The sequence below is a fragment of the Heptranchias perlo genome, chromosome 8, assembly GCF_035084215.1.
Source record: "Heptranchias perlo isolate sHepPer1 chromosome 8, sHepPer1.hap1, whole genome shotgun sequence".
In the NCBI taxonomy this organism is placed as follows: Eukaryota; Metazoa; Chordata; class Chondrichthyes; order Hexanchiformes; family Hexanchidae; genus Heptranchias; species Heptranchias perlo.
This window is the reverse complement of record NC_090332.1, coordinates 11,367,419-11,386,064: the sequence shown is the minus strand read 5'-3', so window position 1 is coordinate 11,386,064 and position 18,646 is coordinate 11,367,419. Positions and strand designations below refer to the sequence as shown.

Below are 18,646 nucleotides of genomic sequence, written 5' to 3'. Positions count from 1 at the left end.
CTGCTATGACCAATCCGGAAGAAAATAGGAAGTAAAGTTGATGTAAGCACCACTGCACCGATGAGAGTAGGTGGAGATTTGACGGACAGGTGTGAATGCCAATAGGCATGGATGGGTTCCAGTTAGCAGTTTAGGCTGCGCTGGAGCCTGATAGAGCACTGAAGGCAATAAAGTTCCCAAATAATAGCTATTTGTATTTTGGTGCAGCAGTAACAACATCAGGTAAATACTTGTCATAACTTTGTTATTCCAATGAGTTCCTTTTTCCATTTGCCTTCCCCACCAACTTTTGCTGCATCTTTCCTAAGTCAGTACTCTACATGTGAGGGAATTAGCAGATCATTTTAGGACTGAAATGGATGGAAACCACTGCTAGATTTTTTTTCACCTTCTGAATTGTAAGGATTTTGGACAGTGGGTCAAACCCCATTTTACACTTTTGAACTACTGGACAATTCAACATAAAGGGTTAACCAGTCCCTTTAAGGATTTGGACGGTCACTTGGATAGTACATTTACAGTACATTTGAAAGCAAGGGATAACTTGCCCTGGACATTACAATATAAATACACAACTGCAAAACAGCGAAGTGCAGACCGTTTAAACTGGACAGTTGGACATCAGTTTAACACTGCAGGAGCAATACAGTACAGAAACTGTAGACAGGCTGTGACTTTTAGTAACAACTGATAAAGAGAAGCTTCCAGAGGATTTTGATGTCAACAACAACTGCGAAGGACAAAGAACTGATAGGACACCTGGCTTCACGTAGAGGGGAGGATATAAAGGGGTTTATACGGTTCACGAGTGATCCAACCAGCCATCCATCTTAATGCTATGGACAAATTGGGCCTTCGCGTAACTTGGTTCACACCTATTTGCTCAGAAGCATATAAAAGATAAGACATCGTAGCAGTCAAAACAACAGACAACATCAGAGAAGCTGGAAGAAGCTTCAAGAGTTAATGACTGCAGCATGGACTCCTCCAATGAGACTTTGTTGCTGAACTTTGACCAAACCACTTTGTCTCTAAACTTTGATGAAAAGAACCTTGATACATTACTCAACACATCTCTCAACGACGCACCTGTTACTGCAGCAATTGACACCCTACTTCTAGACCTAGACATTGATGCATAAGATTGTATATGCTACTTTGTTTCATGCCTGCTTATTTGCTCTTTTAAATCATTAAATAAAGAATGATGCGAACCCCCACTTGTACTATCGAGTAGAGTAATCCACATATTGTTTGAGTTGCTTCATACTTGCTACGTGCTCTTTTTAAAATCACCAAATAATTACTTTGATTCACAAAACTACCGTGTCAGGGTGGCTTTCTTTGTCTGAACTATCGTTCAGGTCCACGAATCTCTGGGAAAGACCCTAAATTCCCTACAGAATACATTTTTTTCATATTTTTTATTGAAGTGGAAGCATTTAAATTCCCACCCTTCAGCTCCTACTACCTGTGTGTGAGACAGGGTTGCCAACCCTCCAGGATTGCAGATGCTGCCCAACTTGCTGAGTATGTCCAGCATTTTCTGCTTTTGATTGCGATTATAAAGAATTGACCGCCTTCAATTTCTCAGAGGTGGTGGGGGAATTAGAGAACGCACCTCCCATGGGTGGTAGCGAACCATTCACAGGGACACTCGGGAAATTTCACTAATCAAGTTATTCCTATTCCTTGTCAAAACAAAATACAGTGGAAGCCAGACTGATTTGTGATAACTTTTGTGGCCAGGAAGGGACGCCAATGCCTAAATGGATTTTCCATATATACATAGAGACAAAAGCCATGTGCATGACTATTCACACCTGGCACCAGAGATGTCACTAGAGAACAGTTATCTAAAACTTGTTTGCAATGAATGAGATAGTGATTACTGCCCGAGGCACCAATCAATAGGCCCTGAAATTTTCTGTCTGAATCTGGAACTCTCAAACGTCCAAAGGGATACTCCTGTTTCCAACAGAGGTAGTAGGTGTTATTTTTAATACATTTGGCTTGGGTTTTTTTGTTTTCAGTCCAGCTTTCCTGATTGTATGGACAAACCACCTCCATGTGGCAACAAGTTCTATGTTCTCTTTACTCTATGTGTAAAGAATATAGTTTTTTGTTACATATACACAGATTTTATAGAAGAGTCTAGGCTTTTAGGTTTATTGATCCAGGTCAACATTTGCTTTCATCAGGCAAGTATATTTGGTATTTTCTCAAATTGTCTCCCCTTTCCCTTCTGAAGGCATTTACTTCTTGTTAAGGTATGGTTCCATGGTACCGATTGCCCTCTAGTACCTAGCTCGTTATTCACGAGAGCTTCAACAGTGAGTGTTGACAAGCTGCTCGACTGTGGAAGAAATCACAGTTGAGCCTAATCCTGTCCTCATCAATGTTTATGCATGCACACTTCTAACAGGGGCCAATGAATAGCAATCAGGAGCAGAGCAATTTTTCCCTCATACAAGCCTTTGCCTTAAAAACATTGTCCGGCTGATACCAGCTAACAACACACACTGGGAATAAAACCTGGGACCACCCTGGACTATATTGCTTAGTTCCTTACTGAATAAACTCTCAGCAATCATGAAAGCATCATGACTTGCTTGTAAGTGGTATAGAATGTACCTATGGCAATAGTCTTATATTTAAAACATCTGATGTTTGAAATATATGGGACACACGTATTCATGCAAATGCTAGAAATGTTGTCAATGTTTTGCCAGATGACTCACCTCGGAGTCATTCAAAAGTTCTTTACTAAGTTCTCCATTTCTTGGATCAGTTGCTTGTTCAGTAGAATTTGGTTTCCACTTGATCTTTTGTTCAGCAATGACTGGCCTTATTATACCACAGCCAGCGTAATTGGAGGAATCTACTACTCCAAACACCTATTTTAAGAATAAGTAAAATTTATTAGAAACATAAACTGCAAACAAAAACTGATCAAAAAATACGGGCTGAGAAGTTGTTCCTTGTCCCCAGATGGTTTATAATATAAAATAAATTAAACGTAGCACAATACCAATTTGCTATTAAAACCATACCTATGCAAAATTAAGTAGGCTAGTTAAGATTAGTGTGCACATTTTTATATGCAGTAATTCAACTGAATAGAAATAGAAAGAATGGAACATTCAATGGAATTGAAAAGCTTGCCATCATTATACAATTTAAAGTGCCCCACAACACTCCATCAATTATCTGATTTCTCCTCACCACATTTCCCTAATATGATAGGACAGGATTGGATATACACAGTCTTTTGGAAAATTGAGATGTCTCTTTCCATCAGGAAGACAAATCTTTTATCCTCATACAATTCCCAGCTCCAGACAGGTAGGGATCAATCTGATGGATGTAGCTGCCAGACTGAACCTGTATCAGGTGTTGAGGGAACCAACACAACAGAATAATCTACATGACCTTGTCCTCACCAACCTATCTGTCGCAGATACATCTGTCCACAATAGCTTTAGTAGTTCTGATCACCGCACAGTCCTTGTGAAAACGAAGTCTTGACTTTATAGTGAGGACATCCTTCATAGTGTATTGTGGCACTATCAGTGTGCTAAGTAGGACGGAAAAAAAAACAGATCTAGCAGCCCAAAACTGGACATCCATTAGGTGCTGTAGGCAATAAGCACCAGAATTGTACACCATAATCTAAAATCTCATGGCCCAGCACATTCCTCAGTCATCCATCACCATCAAGCCAGGAGATTAACCCCGGTTCAACATGGAGTGTACAAGGGTGTACCTGGAAAGTACCAGGCATACATTAGAATGAGGCACCAACATAGTGAAGCTACTACACAGGGTTACCTGCATGCTAAACACCAGAAGCAGCAAGCTATAGCCTGAACTGAGCAGTCCCACAACCAAAGAATCAGAGCAAAGCTTACCATATCCAGTCATTAATGGTGGAGGACAATCAGGCAACAAAAGGGAGGAGGAGGCTTCATGAACACCCCCATCGTCAATCATGGTGGAGCCCAGCATAAGCGCACAAGAAACAAGGCTGAAGTGTTTGCAAGCATCTTCAGCCAAAAGTGTTGTGGACAATCCTACTAGGCCTACCCAAGATCCCCACCTTCATAGATGCCAATGTCCAGTCAATTCAGTTCACTTCACACAACACTAAGAAGCAGCTTAGTGCACTGGACACGTCAGAGGCTTTGGGCACTGGTAATATTCCAACTGTGGAGCTAAAGACCTGCATACCCAGAATCAGCCGGTCTCCTAGACAAACTGTTTCAGTACAGCAATATCGCTGGCATCTATCCAATAATATGTCCTATTCACAAAAAGCAGGACAAATTTAATCCGGCCAAATAACACCCTGTCAGTCAGTCTCCTGCCAAGCATCAGTAAAGTGATGAAGAAATCATCAATAGTGCAATCAAGCAACACCTACTCACCAATAATCTGCTTGCTCGGTTTGGGTTCCGCCATAATCACTCGACTTCAGAACTTGTCACTACCTTGATCCAGAGATGGACATAATAACTGAATGCCAGAGGAGAGGTGACAGTAACTGCCTTCGACATCAACGCAGCATTCAACCCAGCATGATACCATAGAGCACGAGCAAAATGGAATTCAATGGGGGTCGATGGGATCCTCTAGTGGCTAGAGTCGTACCTGTTACACAGGATGATGATCGTGGCTAATCATCGCAGTCCCAGGACATCGCTGCAGGATTTCTTCAGGACAGCATCGTTAGCCCAACCATCTCCAGCTGCTTCATCAATGACGATTCTACAGTGTTCAACTCTATTTATACCTCCTCTAACAATGAAGCAGCACATGACAGCCTTCAACAGGACGTGGACAACATCCAGGTTTGAGCTGACAGATGGCAAGTAACAATTGTGGCAACTATAAGGCAATAACCAGCTCCATCCAGAGAAGGCCCAACCGCCTCCCTGACCTTCAACGGGACCATCATCACACAGACCTCTACCATCAACATCCTGAGGTTCACCACTGACCAGAAGCTGAACTAGGCCAACCATATCAATACCACGGCTACAGAAATAGGGCAGAGGCTGGGTACTCTATGGTAGAGTGGATCGCCTTCTGATCTTTCATCAACAATGCACAATTCGACCATCAATGTAACTTCTGTAAATGCTATATTGTGAAGATATATCAGTACTATATCAATGTAAAACCAATGTACAATCTTTCTCTTTTTCAAAAAAAAGTTTTTGAAAATTTTAAATTTAACAATTTGTTTATAGCTAGACAGTTAATTATTAAATGTTTGCCAATTTTCTTGTTTCAATGTGTAATCTGTTTGTTTATAGTGTTTAATTTCTTTGAGAGGAAGAAAATACATTGGCAGTTCTGCACCAGGAACAAAACATGACAATGTTACTATTACAATTGTTAAACATGTGTTTCTGGAGGCAGCCTGGTGATATAACAACTTACTACACGTCAGGCCAAAGAATAGTAAGCTAAAAAGAGAGAGACTTCACTAACTCACAACACAGTAATTTTCTGAATGAAATCTGAATTGGCAAGGCCCCAACAGGAATGATCAGTTAAAGTGATTTCTTGCACAGGAGGAGGTTTCTACTGTACAAAGTTGTAGAAAAAGTCTTTTTCAAGTAGGATATAAGCTTTTGTGACAATTAAAGTGCTATTTTTTGATGGATGAAGGAAAAAGTGAAGAAGGGATATGGGAACAGGGTGATAAACCTGATTAGGACCGTTTGCTCGCATGGAGGGTAAAAGCCGACACGGACTGGTTGGACCGAAAGGCCTGTTTCTGTATTGTAACCTCTATATAGCACAGCTGTGGCTCAGTTGGTAGCACTCAGAGTCAGAAGGTTGTGGATTCAAGCCTTACTCCAGAGACTTGAGCACAAAATGTAGACTGACAATCCAATGCAGTACTGTGGGAGTGCTGCACTGTTGGAGGTGCTGTCTTTCGGATGAGACGTTAAACCGAGGCACTGTTCCAAGAAGAGCAGGGAGTTCTCCTCCGTGTCCTGGCCAATATTTATCCCTCAACCAACATCACTAAAACAGATGATCTGGTCATTATAACATTGCTGTTTGTGGGATCTTGCTGTGCGCAAACTGGCAGCTGTGTTTCCTACAACGTAACTATACCTCATTGGCTGTAAAGCGCTTTGGGAAGTCTTGAGGTCGTACAAAGACGCTATGTAAATGCAGGTTCTTTCTAGGTATGTATTTCTACCAAAAATATCACTATTGCCACAATTTACCAATGTTTATTTTAGTGATCAAAATCTTAATTTAAGTAAAAGAAACAACCAGGGCCAGTGATGTGCATGTTAGCAAATGGACTGATCAGAACTCTGTCAAAAATAAATTAAGAATTTGTATTTGTAAATGTCAGAAAGAAATAGGTAAAGATTGGGTAAGCAAAAAATAATAATAGAAGAGAAAGCCTAAAAAAGGGAAAAATATATTAAAAGGACAAAGGATGAGGGTGAAAAGCATGAAAAGATCAAGAGACAAATCAAAGCATGAATAAAGTACAAGGCTAAAAGGAAACAGAATCAAAACACAATTTCAACTTTGCAAAATAGATCAAGGCCGCTGATTTTCAGCTTTCACAAAATAAATTGATGGAATTGCAGGATATGATCCTAAAGCATCAGTAACAATCCTGGAGGCATGACCACTGGTTTTCTGTTTTCATGGAAAATAGATGGAATCCCTAAAATCTTATGTAATAAAATGGAATTAAACTTAGGTGTAAATAAGTGACCCTGATTATCAACTATTGGAGGGCATTAGAAAGAAAAAAAAAGTCACTATTAATATGGGTTTAAGTAATACACTGCAGTAAATTGACCATTCATTTGCATCTCAACTGATTAATACAATTTATAATAATTCGGTACAATATTCCTCAAGTAAATTTCATCTTCCAGAAAGATAGGCTGTCACGTGAATACTTTCTAAATGGTAAAAAGTTAAAAAAACAGTGGATGTCCAAAGGGACTTACGGGTTCAGGTACATAGATCATTGAAGTGTCATGAACAGGTGCAGAAAATAATCAATAAGGTTAATGGAATGCTGGCCTTTATATCTAGAGGACTGGAGTACAAGGGGGCAGAAGTTATGCTGCAGCTATACAAAACCTTGGTTAGACCGCACCTGGAGCACTGAGAGCAGTTCTGGGCACTGTACCTTTGGAAGGACATATTGGCCTTGGAGGGAGTGCAGCGTAGGTTTATTAGAATGATACCCGGACTTCAAGGGTTAAGTTACGAGGAGAGATTACACAAATTGGGGTTGTATTCTCTGGAGTTTCGAAGGTTAAGGGGTGATCTGATCGAAGTTTATAAGATATTAAGGGGGACAGATAGGGTGGATAGAGAGAAACTATTTCCACTGGTTGGGGATTTTAGGAGTAGGGGGCACAGTCTAAAAATTAGAGCCAGACCTTTCAGGAGTGAGATTAGAAAACATTTCTACACACAAAGGGTGGTAGAAGTTTGGAACTCTCTTCCGCAAACGCCAATTGATTCTAGCTCAATTGCTAAATTTAAATCTGAGATAGATAGGTTTTTGGCAACCAAAGTTATTAAGGGATATGGGCTAAAGGCAGGTATATGGAGCTAGATCACAGATCAGCCATGATCTTATCAAATGGCGGAGAAGGCACGAGGAGCTGAATGGCCTACTCCTGTTCCTATTGGGGGGGGGGGGGGCGCTCGGAGGCACCAAGACACTGTACCATTAAGATTCAGTCACCATATGGAAGCTGTGCTAATCAAGTGGTCCAAACCTAGTCCTACTATACAGTAATTTGAACCTCGTTCCAGAACCATATTTCAATTCTTTTGAAGGAGGTGCCACAAAATGACTGAGTTGAGGCTATGCAGTGGCCAAAGGCAAAACAAACAGCTCCAAATATACCCAGAGAACCAAGGGTAGGTAGGAAACCAACTTGTGCCTTTGAAAAATGAGGAAGCCAATACCAGAGGTAATCTAACATTATACCTGATTTGTTAGTCTCCACTTACAGATGAATTATGTCAGATTAGTAAAGGCCATCTTGTGCACTGCAGTACCATTAAAATTAACAAACGAAGACAAAAATGCTTCACAGATGCGCACAAACTACTCCATGAAGCAACTTTGCACCAAAGTAAACCCTCTGGCCCAAGGTCTGGCCGTTACATCAATAGAATCAACTTAAATCTTTTCAGGTGAATTACTACTTGATGAAAAACAGCACCATACACTCTATCCAACCAACCAAAATTTGCTCCGAAATAGCTTTACTCAATTACAAAATAAACCAACTTATTGAGATTGTATTATATTTTCAATTTACATAGATGAAGGAAGTACTATACACAAAATAATTTTTGTTCAGAGAAAAAGCATGGAGTGGCAGGTAAAATTTCAGCACTGCGTTCGGGACAAATGAAGTTGTAGTCTAAACTTCAAATGAAAATGAAATAAGTTACAAAACCATAAATTGGCAATAATAATTGTGTACCAGTAGCAAAATCAACTAAAACTTTGAAAAGCTTTATACATACCATGCAAAAAGTTTTGAAAAATAATATAGTTAGCACTAAAACATAACACAAAAGGCCAAGTTGAATTATAAAGAAGTCTTTTCTGATTCCTTGCTATTGAACAAATTGATGCTGATAACAGGAGTTAAGGAATGAGGCACTATCAACACGAGTAGGGGAAGAATATTTGATTTGCATGACTACTTGTCGGACACTAAATTTTTTAAGTGACCACTGTCCCAGTGGTTCCTACTCTCTGGTTTGCACGTGCAAATTAAATAAATAAGGAAAAATCAGCAATCATCTTTTCTTGGACATTGCAAAGCAATCTGTTGCGGTATTTATTAACCGCATCCCAGATTTAGGGGGTGCTGAAGAAGTAGTACAGTGGTCTAATCCAGTTTTACTCATGCCATACATGACTGATCTGGGATGAGACTTTAACCATAATTGTTCATTAACTACAGAACAAGGCAAGGTTTCAAAATTTAATTTCCAACTGAAACACATTACTTTAAAAGCATAAATTTCAAATCTAAAGTTGAAACTATTAATTTTAAAATACCAATTTATACTAGTACAACACAAGAGTGTTGAGTCAGGCATTCACCTAGTCCCTCATACTCTCTGCAAGTTCCCAAATTGGCCATGAAATTAGAAAAAGTATTAAAGTGAGACTGTACACTAAACAGAAAAGACCACTGTGTGTTCAGAATGTGCTCAATTATTTTAAACAGCCATGATCTAAACTTAAAAAAATGACATGCAAAAATACATTACAAAATTCAATACACAAATAGGATCATCCCAAACAGTGCATAAACTGCACTGAATCCTCCAACTTCATGTTCACCAAGAACAAATCACACTTTTTAATGAGGCCCTGCAATTGTATATTTTCCTTATATGCTTTTTACATTAAACCCATCAGATCTCCTCATCAGTGTCCAGAACCCGTGTATTGGAAGGTAGCAAATGGAACCCCGCTATTCAAGAAAGAAGGGAGAGAGAAAACAGGGAACTATAGGCCAGTTAGCATGACATCAGTAATACGGAAATGCTAGAATCTATTAAGAACATAGTAACAGGCCACTTAGAAAATCACAATATGATTATGATGTGGAGATGCCGGTGATGGACAAATGTAAGGAATCTTACAACACCAGGTTATAGTCCAACAATTTTATTTTAAAATCACAAGCTTTCGGAGATTATCCCCTTCGTCAGGTGAATGAGTGAAAGGTTCTCAAATCGCATATCTTATATTAGGCTGGGACACCATCACACCAATCAAAAGGTGTCGTTGGTGTTCAGACAGGTTAGCCACGGAGAACAGTACGTCCCAGTACACTGAATATACATTGTGTCAAATTACACAGACAGAGAGAAAGAGACCCAAATGGCAGAGAGAGAGAGAGAGAATATTAAAAACAGATAACTTTTTTTTCCCCTTGCTGGTGGGGTTACGTGTAGCGTGACATGAACCCAAGATCCCGGTTGAGGCCGTCCTCATGGGTGCGGAACTTGGCTATCAATTTCTACTTGACGATTTTGCGTTGTCGTGTGTCTCGAAGGCCGCCTTGTAGAATGCTTACCCGAAGATCGGTGGCTGAATGTCCTTGACTGCTAAAGTGTTCCCCGACTGGGAGGGAACCCTCCTGTCTGGCGATTGTTGCGCGGTGTCCGTTCATCCGTTGTCGCAGTGTCTGCATGGTCTCGCCAATGTACCATGCTCCGGGGCATCCTTTCCTGCAACGTATGAGGTAGACAACGTTGGCCGAGTCACAGGAGTATGAACCATGTACCTGGTGGGTGGTGGCCATGATGTGGAGATGCCGGTGATGGACTGGGGTGGACAAATGTAAGGTACACCCACCAGGTACATGGTTCATACTCCTGTGACTCGGCCAACGTTGTCTACCTCATACGTTGCAGGAAAGGATGCCCCGGAGCATGGTACATTGGCGAGACCATGCAGACACTGCGACAACGGATGCACGGACACCGCGCAACAATCGCCAGACAGGAGGGTTCCCTCCCAGTCAGGGAACACTTTAGCAGTCAAGGACATTCAGCCACCGATCTTCGGGTAAGCGTTCTCCAAGGCAGCCTTCGAGACACACGACAACGCAAAATCGTCAAGCAGAAATTGATAGCCAAGTTCCGCACCCATGAGGACGGCCTCAACCGGGATCTTGGGTTCATGTCACGCTACACGTAACCCCACCAGCAAGGGGGAAAAAAAGTTATCTGTTTTTAATATTCTCTCTCTCTCTCTCTGCCATTTGGGGCTCTTTCTCTCTGTCTGTGTAATTTGACACAATGTATATTCAGTGTACTGGGACGTACTGTTCTCCGTGGCTAACCTGTCTGAATACCAACGACACCTTTTGATTGGTGTGATGGTGTCCCAGACTAATATAAGATATGCGATTTGAGAACCTTTCACTCATTCACCTGACGAAGGGGATAATCTCCGAAAGCTTGTGATTTTAAAATAAAATTGTTGGACTATAACCTGGTGTTGTAAGATTCCTTACAATATGATTAGGCAGAGTCAACAAGGTTTTATGAAAGGGAAATTGTGTTTGACAGATCTATTAGAGTTTTTTGAGAGTGTAACCAGCAGGGTAGATAAGGGGGAACCAGTGGCTGCAGTATATTTAGATTTTCAAAAGGCATTCGATAAGGTGCCACACAAGAGGCTGTTACATAAGGTTAGGGCGCATGGGATTGGGGGTAATACATTAGCATGAATTGATTAATGGACAGAAAACAGAGAGTAGGAACAAACGGGTCATTTGCGGGTTGGCAGGTTGTAACTAGTGGGGTGCCGCCAGGGTCAGTGCTTGGGCCTCAGCTGTTTACAATATATATCAATAACTTAGATGAGAGGACTGAGTATAATCTATCCAAGTTTGCTGATGATACAAAGCTTGGTGGGAAAGTAAGCTGTGAGGAGGATGCAAAGAGGCTGCAAAGGGTAAGTGAGTGGGCGAGAAGAAGGCAGATGGAGTATAATGGGGGAAATGTGAAATTATCCACTTTGGTAGGAAGAATAGAAATGCAGAATATTTTTTTAAAAGGTGAGACACTAAGAAATATTGGTATTCAAAGGGATTTGGGTGTCCTTGTACATGGAACTTAACATGCAGGTACAGCAAGCAATTAGGAAGGCAAATGGTATTCTGGTCTTTATTGCAAGGGAGTTGGAGTATAAGAGCAAGGAGGTCTTGCTGCAATTATATAGGATTCTGGTGAGACCACATCTAGGAGTACTGTGTATAGTTTTGGTCTCCTTACCTAAGGAAGGATATATTTGCCTTAGAATGGGTGCAATAAAGGCTCACTAGATTGATTCCTGGGATGAGAGGGTTGTCCTATGAGGAGAGATTGAGTAGAATGGCCTATATTCGCTGGAGTTTAGAAGAATGAGGGGTGATCACATTGAAACTTATAAAATTCTTAGAGGGCTTGACAGGGTAGATGCGAAGAGGCTGTTTCCCCTGGCTGGAGAGTCTAGAACTAGGTCATAGTCTCAAGTTAAGGGGTCGTCCATTTAGGACTGAGATGAGGAAAGATTTCTTCACTGAGGATTGTGAATCATTGGAATTCTCTACCCCAGAGGGCTGTGGATGCTCAGTCGTTGAGTATATTCAAGACTGAGATCGATAGATTTTTGGACACTAAAGGAATCAAGGGATTGGGTGATAGGGCAGGGAAGTGGAGTTTAGGTGGAAGATCAGCCATGAGCTTATTAAATGGTGGAGCAGACTCGAGGGGCCGTATGGCCTACTCCTGTTCCTATTTCTTATGTTCTTATGTGCATAGGAAAGCTAAAAAATGTTTAACAATATAGATGTATTGATACTTTGCTAAATAAGTACTTTCTGCTTAATAGCTAGTTATTCATACCAAAAATCACCACACTTCTGAAGCAGTCACATGCCACTGCTCCAAGTTAGAGTACTCACTTATTGAGAGAGGTTTTACAGTAAACTGCTATGTGCATAGCAATTTCTTTTATACTCAAGGCAAGGGATGTTAGAATTTGGGAATGGAACATTTCAGGCACCAATATAGTGGGCCGGTGCAGGGTAAAGCTCCGAGTTAACAATGCTCCTCAGCCCCAACTTCAGAAGAGCAACTCCACTGCACCAGTTTGACAGTTTTCCTTTCCCCTCAGTCTTTATGACTGAGATTACTAGCTTCATGAAATAGGTGAATTCAGAGCAGTTCTGTGCTGTGGGCCCATGCCTGCTAACAACTGGATTGAGACTGCCCAGTTAGAATACCCCCAGAACCATTTACCACAGAGCAGACTGAATAAGCCAATGTATAGATACAGGTATCATTTTAAAAAAAATTCTCACTTGGTCAGCAATCCTAGCAAGGCAGCATGTATTGCCCAGCTCTAGTTGGGCAACTAAGGGCATTATGAGTTAACTTGGCCAACATTTAACCCTCAACGAACATCACTAAAAAACGATTATATGGTCATTTATCCCATTGCTGTTTGTAGGACCTTGCTGTACACAAGTTGGTTGCCGCGTTTCCTAAGCTTCAAAAAGTACCTCATTAGCTATAAAGCGCTTTGGGATGTGCTGTGGTCATGAAAGGTGCTACATAACAGCAATTTAACTAAGTCTTTTTTTTTGTTGCCTACTTACAAATTGCCAGATTTATTTAATTCAATTTCACAACTCGCCATGGTGGAATTTGACCTTTGGATTACTAGTCCACTACACCACAGTACCCAGTACTAGGAAGGTGTGCATCTCCCCTCTAGTAATGGTGGCAGACATGATTGGAAATAAATTAGGGTATCATGAGAGTTTCTGGGGAAACTGGCATTGACCTGGATAATTCAGTGCTGGTGAACATGTACATGTTTGACTGAAAAAAATATCCTTTTTTGGGTCATATAGGGAACAGCAACGTGCACAGCATCCCAAATGGAAACATGGGTGTCATTCACAATCCTCTGGATTCTGGGAAAGCTAGCAGATTTGTTGAATTGTGTTGCCCTCTCATATTGGTCAGTGACAAAAGTGATCAAGCCATTGTTTATCCATAATAATTCATGGGTGACCTCCTTGATAAAGCAGTGCAGATATCACTACGCATAAAAATTGAGGCCATGTTGGTTTTGGATTGCCACTGGCAGTGCCATATGGGTGTTATATGTTGTCTGATAGTCTTCCTGAATGAGATGGCACAGCTTGGTCACTGCCTCCCTGCTGAGGCACATCTGTATGGTCATTGCCAAGTAGCTGGCCCTGGATCAGTCGACCCACTGTGTACCAAATACACTTTGCATGCCATCTGATAACACAAGTTGTCCTTTTCTGCTCTTACTGGTCCTCCTCGGCCAAGTCCATTGCTAGTGGAGCACTGAATGCAGTTCCCATAGTGCTCAAAAATCTAGAATGTGGGAAGAGAATTTGCAGCATCTCATCTTTCAACGAAAACTCGAGCAATGCCAGTTCCATTTGAGTGAGATGAACACATTGAACAAACAATTCATTAGTATGGCAATGTGGGGTGCTTTACCCTCAAGTGCCCAACCTTCTTACTTAATTGGCCTTTCATATGAATTGAGTTCATTAGCGCTCAACCTAAAAATTCTTGCCAGTGTTTGTATCGGATGGGAAATGGACAGTAACAACCGCTATGCAACAACAACTTGCATTTATACAGTGGTTCACAGAGGAATAATCAGACAAAAATGGACTACTGTCCCGATTCCTTTCTCATTAGAATGCTCTTAACCTTAACATTGTATATCTCCATCAGAATGGTTACAATGCTTTTATGAATAGCTGAAAATGTACAACAAACTTCTAAATTTGCAAGCAACTTTTAAGGGCGGGGAATGAAAGAAGATGTTTAATCTGTTCTACAATATTTTAATTTGAAACAAACATTACATGACTTTTAGGAGTGGTCTAAAATTATTTCACTTTCATCACATATATAACTCTGCCTTTGGGTCATAGAAATCTTTTATTTAGTATTTGAAAATTTGTTCATTTTTGCAAGACTAATCCAAATATTCCTCTCTCAAACAGCACTCAATACAGGAAACAATATTGTATGAAGTTATGCTGCTGTAGAGAACTAGGTTTTGTTCCAGTATAATTTCTGTCCCCCCGTTTTCCAAATCCTATCCACATTGTCACTAATTTCCTCATTTATCTCTCGCTAATCGATATTCTCACTTGCTATTGCTGCAACTGACATTTTTTTTCATAGCTACTTGCTCTATAGGAGAGAGTGTCAAACTCTCTGCAATGGGAAGTGTGACCTCCTAATCCTCAGCATGATGAAACTACTCAAGCTATGGAGCCCTTTAATCAGTATTAAGCTGCTTAGGTAAGCATGCTTGGTGTAGAAGAACTTTAACTGTTGTGTCTTGTGAAGATGCAGAAATGGAAATATTATAAGGAAATGGCAAGTATGAGCAAGGGAAAAGGTTGGGGAAAGGAGTGAGTTCTGCTGAGCAAATGCAAGCAGCAAAATGTGAAAAATACAAATCATTAAAATTTCAAATTTAGCAGGCAAGGGTGGTGGTCAAGGCTTTACTGTTCATTATATTTGGAGTCAGAGATTTTGAGACCATCCTTAAGACTCATGCAATAGCACAATAGTCAAAGTTTCCTCTGTCTTGGTACTCAATAAGAGAATAATGGTAAACAGTAGCTCGAGTGCAATTAGAAGCACAATTAAGCTGGAAAACATGTTGCAATGACTATTTTGTACTACTTTTTAAAATCCAAATATTTAACATGCTAGAACAATTGCTTAGTCTACAGGGAATAAACTCACAAATAAGCCTTCCTGAACAGAAATGTATCGTTTAGAAAATCATTCACAGAACACAATATGTATTCTTCACTCTTACCGTGTCAATCATTCTACGAGCTTCCTCTTCCTCTGTATTGGAATTTTCAAGTTCAATAGTGTATGTTCCTTTATCACTTTGGTCATCATCGTTTTCCTTTGTAGCAGATGGTGAAATTATTGTTTGTTGTTCCAGCTGTTGACTTTGGTTCAGTCTATGTCCAGTGCTACCAGAACTCAGCTGTGCTGTTTGGGAAGATATTAAAGGAACTGATAGTTCATCAGATTTCTGTTTTTGTAAATGTCTGGTTTGATGAAGTTCATGTACACTGTGTGATGATTTAGCATGAGGAGGACTTGGCTGATGTGTTAAAGAAGCTGTTTTCGATTCAGCTGTGTTACCTTTTGACCGGTCTGGCTTTGCAGGCGGAAATGGATGAGGACCCTCTTGGGGTATAGCTGCTGCATTTTGTGTGAAAGAATAGGATCGTCTCTTCCGTGGGTTACTTTCATCAAAGAACTCAATCATAAAGGCAGTCCTACTCATTGAAGGAACTTCATGGGGCTTTTCTGAAGTTGCAGTCTTCTGCTGAAGATGAAGCCTCTGTTGTTCTGCACGATACATCCTCAATTGATCTTCAAGTGCAGCGTGTTTGTAAGCACGCCTTTGACCATTTCCATTTTCTGTATCACTTTGCGTTCCATCATCATGTTTACTTCCTAAACAAGAAACCAAGTGCGAGAACATAATTTCTAAAAGCCCACTGAAATATTTGCTTGTGTCAGGTGAAATAAGACCATGGCAAGACAACATTTAGCAACTACTCACAAATATGCAGTGTCAGACTTGAGTGTGTGCAGCAGTGATGATCACAAACAATACGTAACACATTCCAAACAATAAACCTTTAAAGTAACTGGACAATAACTCAAGGGCAGAACTGAGTTGCTATTATTCTCCAAGTCTCAAACTGAGCTGCCGTTATAGCATGAATGAGCGAGTAAGACCAGCTGCGCCATTCTAGCTCTGTGTACATGCATACCAAGAGACGGCTAATTTATTACTTTCTTTTGGGGTCGGGGGGGGGGTGGAAGACACTACAACTTTTTTCAAAAGGAAAATGGATAAAATGTTACAGCAAAATACACATAACCCTTGTTATGAAGCACTTGTCATAAAAAATAATTTTGCAAAACTTTTTGTTTGTGAAGGGAGAAGTGGCAATTTCAACACAAGTGAAAATGACAAAGTTTGCCAAATACTTATTTCCATGAAGACCACGACCCTTTAAGAAATCCCATTAATAATGGTTTAATATGCTCACCTCTATGCATCACAGACAGTTGTATTTCCTTGATTCTCCCTAAAAATGTTAACTTAGCAGTCAATAAACTTATTACAAAATATAAAAATGGAAATGAAATTGTGTTGATAAAGTCTACAGGCGATCTCGCCCTTTTGGGAAAAGTGTCAGCAGGAGGATTTTTTGGGGGGAAAGGAAGCAAGAGGAGATGGATATAAATAAAAAGGCATACTGTTTTTAAAAAAAAGTTGAGAGGAACAAAAACAGGTAACATTTGCTGAATTTCAAATTAATAGCACTGAATGCTGGTTCAAAAAGTCCCATATAGATTGGACAGACAGTAAATAAGCCAGTTGTTCCATTTATACTGTAGAGCAGGGGTAAAATTGATTTTTTATTTCGTCCCATAATCAATTTTTCTATGGAACACTCAAAAATATGTCAAAGTGGTAAGCCTAACTGTCCAGTTGAAGACTAACTTCACAAAGGATGGTCAGATTTTAGCAATTCAAAAAGAATAAAAATATTCCAGATATCAGAAACATGATGACATCTAATTGTGTGTTCATTTAAAAAAAGTTATTTGGAATTGCTGCTAAGTGATAAATAAATAATGCAATTTATCATGCATGCAAGAAGTTTGACATTATCTCCATAAGAGTAAGGAAGGTTACAAAGAAACACCTGTATAGGAAAAAGGGGATTTTGACATTGTTTGAGTTTAACTAAATGGAATAAATTTTCATACAAGGCCTAAATTTTCCAATGCTCTTAGCATTGGTGTTTCATTCTTAACTTACTATCTGTTGAACACCAATACCTCCTTGCTTTTAGGTCAAGTGGCTGAGTGATTCTGCACTAAGCCAGCCATTGCTGTGGAAGGGGATCTGAAGGCTTTTTTTGATAATCATAAGATGGGTTCAGATGAACATGGCCCGTCAGGCCATTTGATCTCATCCTTTCAAGATACCAATCCTACCATTTTACAATTACAGCTTCCAACTGTTACTTAAATGAGTCCAAGTGTCCTGACCTCAACCACTTTCTAGGCAACCGGCATATCACTCTTTGTAAAGAAATATTTCTTGCGTCTATATTAAAACTTATCCTTCAAGCCCTGGGCCTGTGCCTTCTTGTTTTGCTGCCCTGACCTATCCTGTTAAGTACCTTTCATAAAGCCCCCTCGGAGACCCCTCCCTTCTTCCCCTCTGTTTGAGGCTAAAGCGCCCAGGCATATCACATTGTTTCTCAAAGCTGGAGTTGGTCAAATAGCATTTTGCAAAGTGCACACAGCACTTCAGTGATTGAAATGCAGCTGCTTGAATGCTCTGTTCAGCATCCTTGCCCATGCACTCAGTTCTCATGGAACAATAGCAAAGAACATGATCAGGCGGAATAAAACAGATAGCTTCCTGCTAATGGAAACAGGAATTATAAATGTGGCTTTCATCTTTCCAAAAAATAAAACTTTTTTGTGTGGACAAATGTATCTGTTAGATTTGGGCCCTCAAATGATGCCTTGGGATAACACAGGGATGTACACCAGACTCGCTCATCTGGAATTTCCCTCTCTATCATCCCAGCAGAGGCAACCACCCATCTACTTTAAACTGGTTAAAGCCAAACAGGAAAAAAAAGCCCAACTAAACATGACAAGCATTCATCTACCAGAATGCCATCGAGCAATTCTAGGGTATTTTTGTGCTTAACTGCTCTCACCCCTCCCATGTTAATATTGGAGTAAGATTTCTGTTTTTAAAAAAAGTTTGTCAATCGCAATATTTTTCATCTCCTCTATGAGTGACCATCTTCCTGATTTTAGCAAGGAAGCACAGACTGCTTGTAAGTTGCAGCAAAGTTAAACTTGATTCTTTTCTGGTGAGAGAAGAGGATTTTTGTTATACAATCCAAGGTACAGTTATTGAATATTAATGTCTCAAATGAGTTTGGCACTAGATTCTGTACAGCCACAG

General features: G+C 40.2%; 1 protein-coding gene across 6 annotated transcripts in view; it reads right to left on the bottom strand.

The window, feature by feature from the left end:
• The window catches only part of cep170aa (centrosomal protein 170Aa), a 116,719-nt gene that overhangs the window by 54,188 nt on the left and 43,885 nt on the right, over positions 1-18,646 (bottom strand). For 5 of the 6 annotated variants that reach the window (XM_067988662.1, XM_067988656.1, XM_067988660.1 and 2 more), the window contains 2 exons: positions 15,431-16,089; positions 2,742-2,897 (listed from right to left, as the gene is read on the bottom strand). In XM_067988662.1, the coding sequence (XP_067844763.1) occupies positions 2,742-2,897; positions 15,431-16,089 (815 nt within the window). The remainder of the gene's footprint in view (positions 1-2,741; positions 2,898-15,430; positions 16,090-18,646) is intronic. The other variant, XM_067988661.1, reaches the window with a different exon arrangement.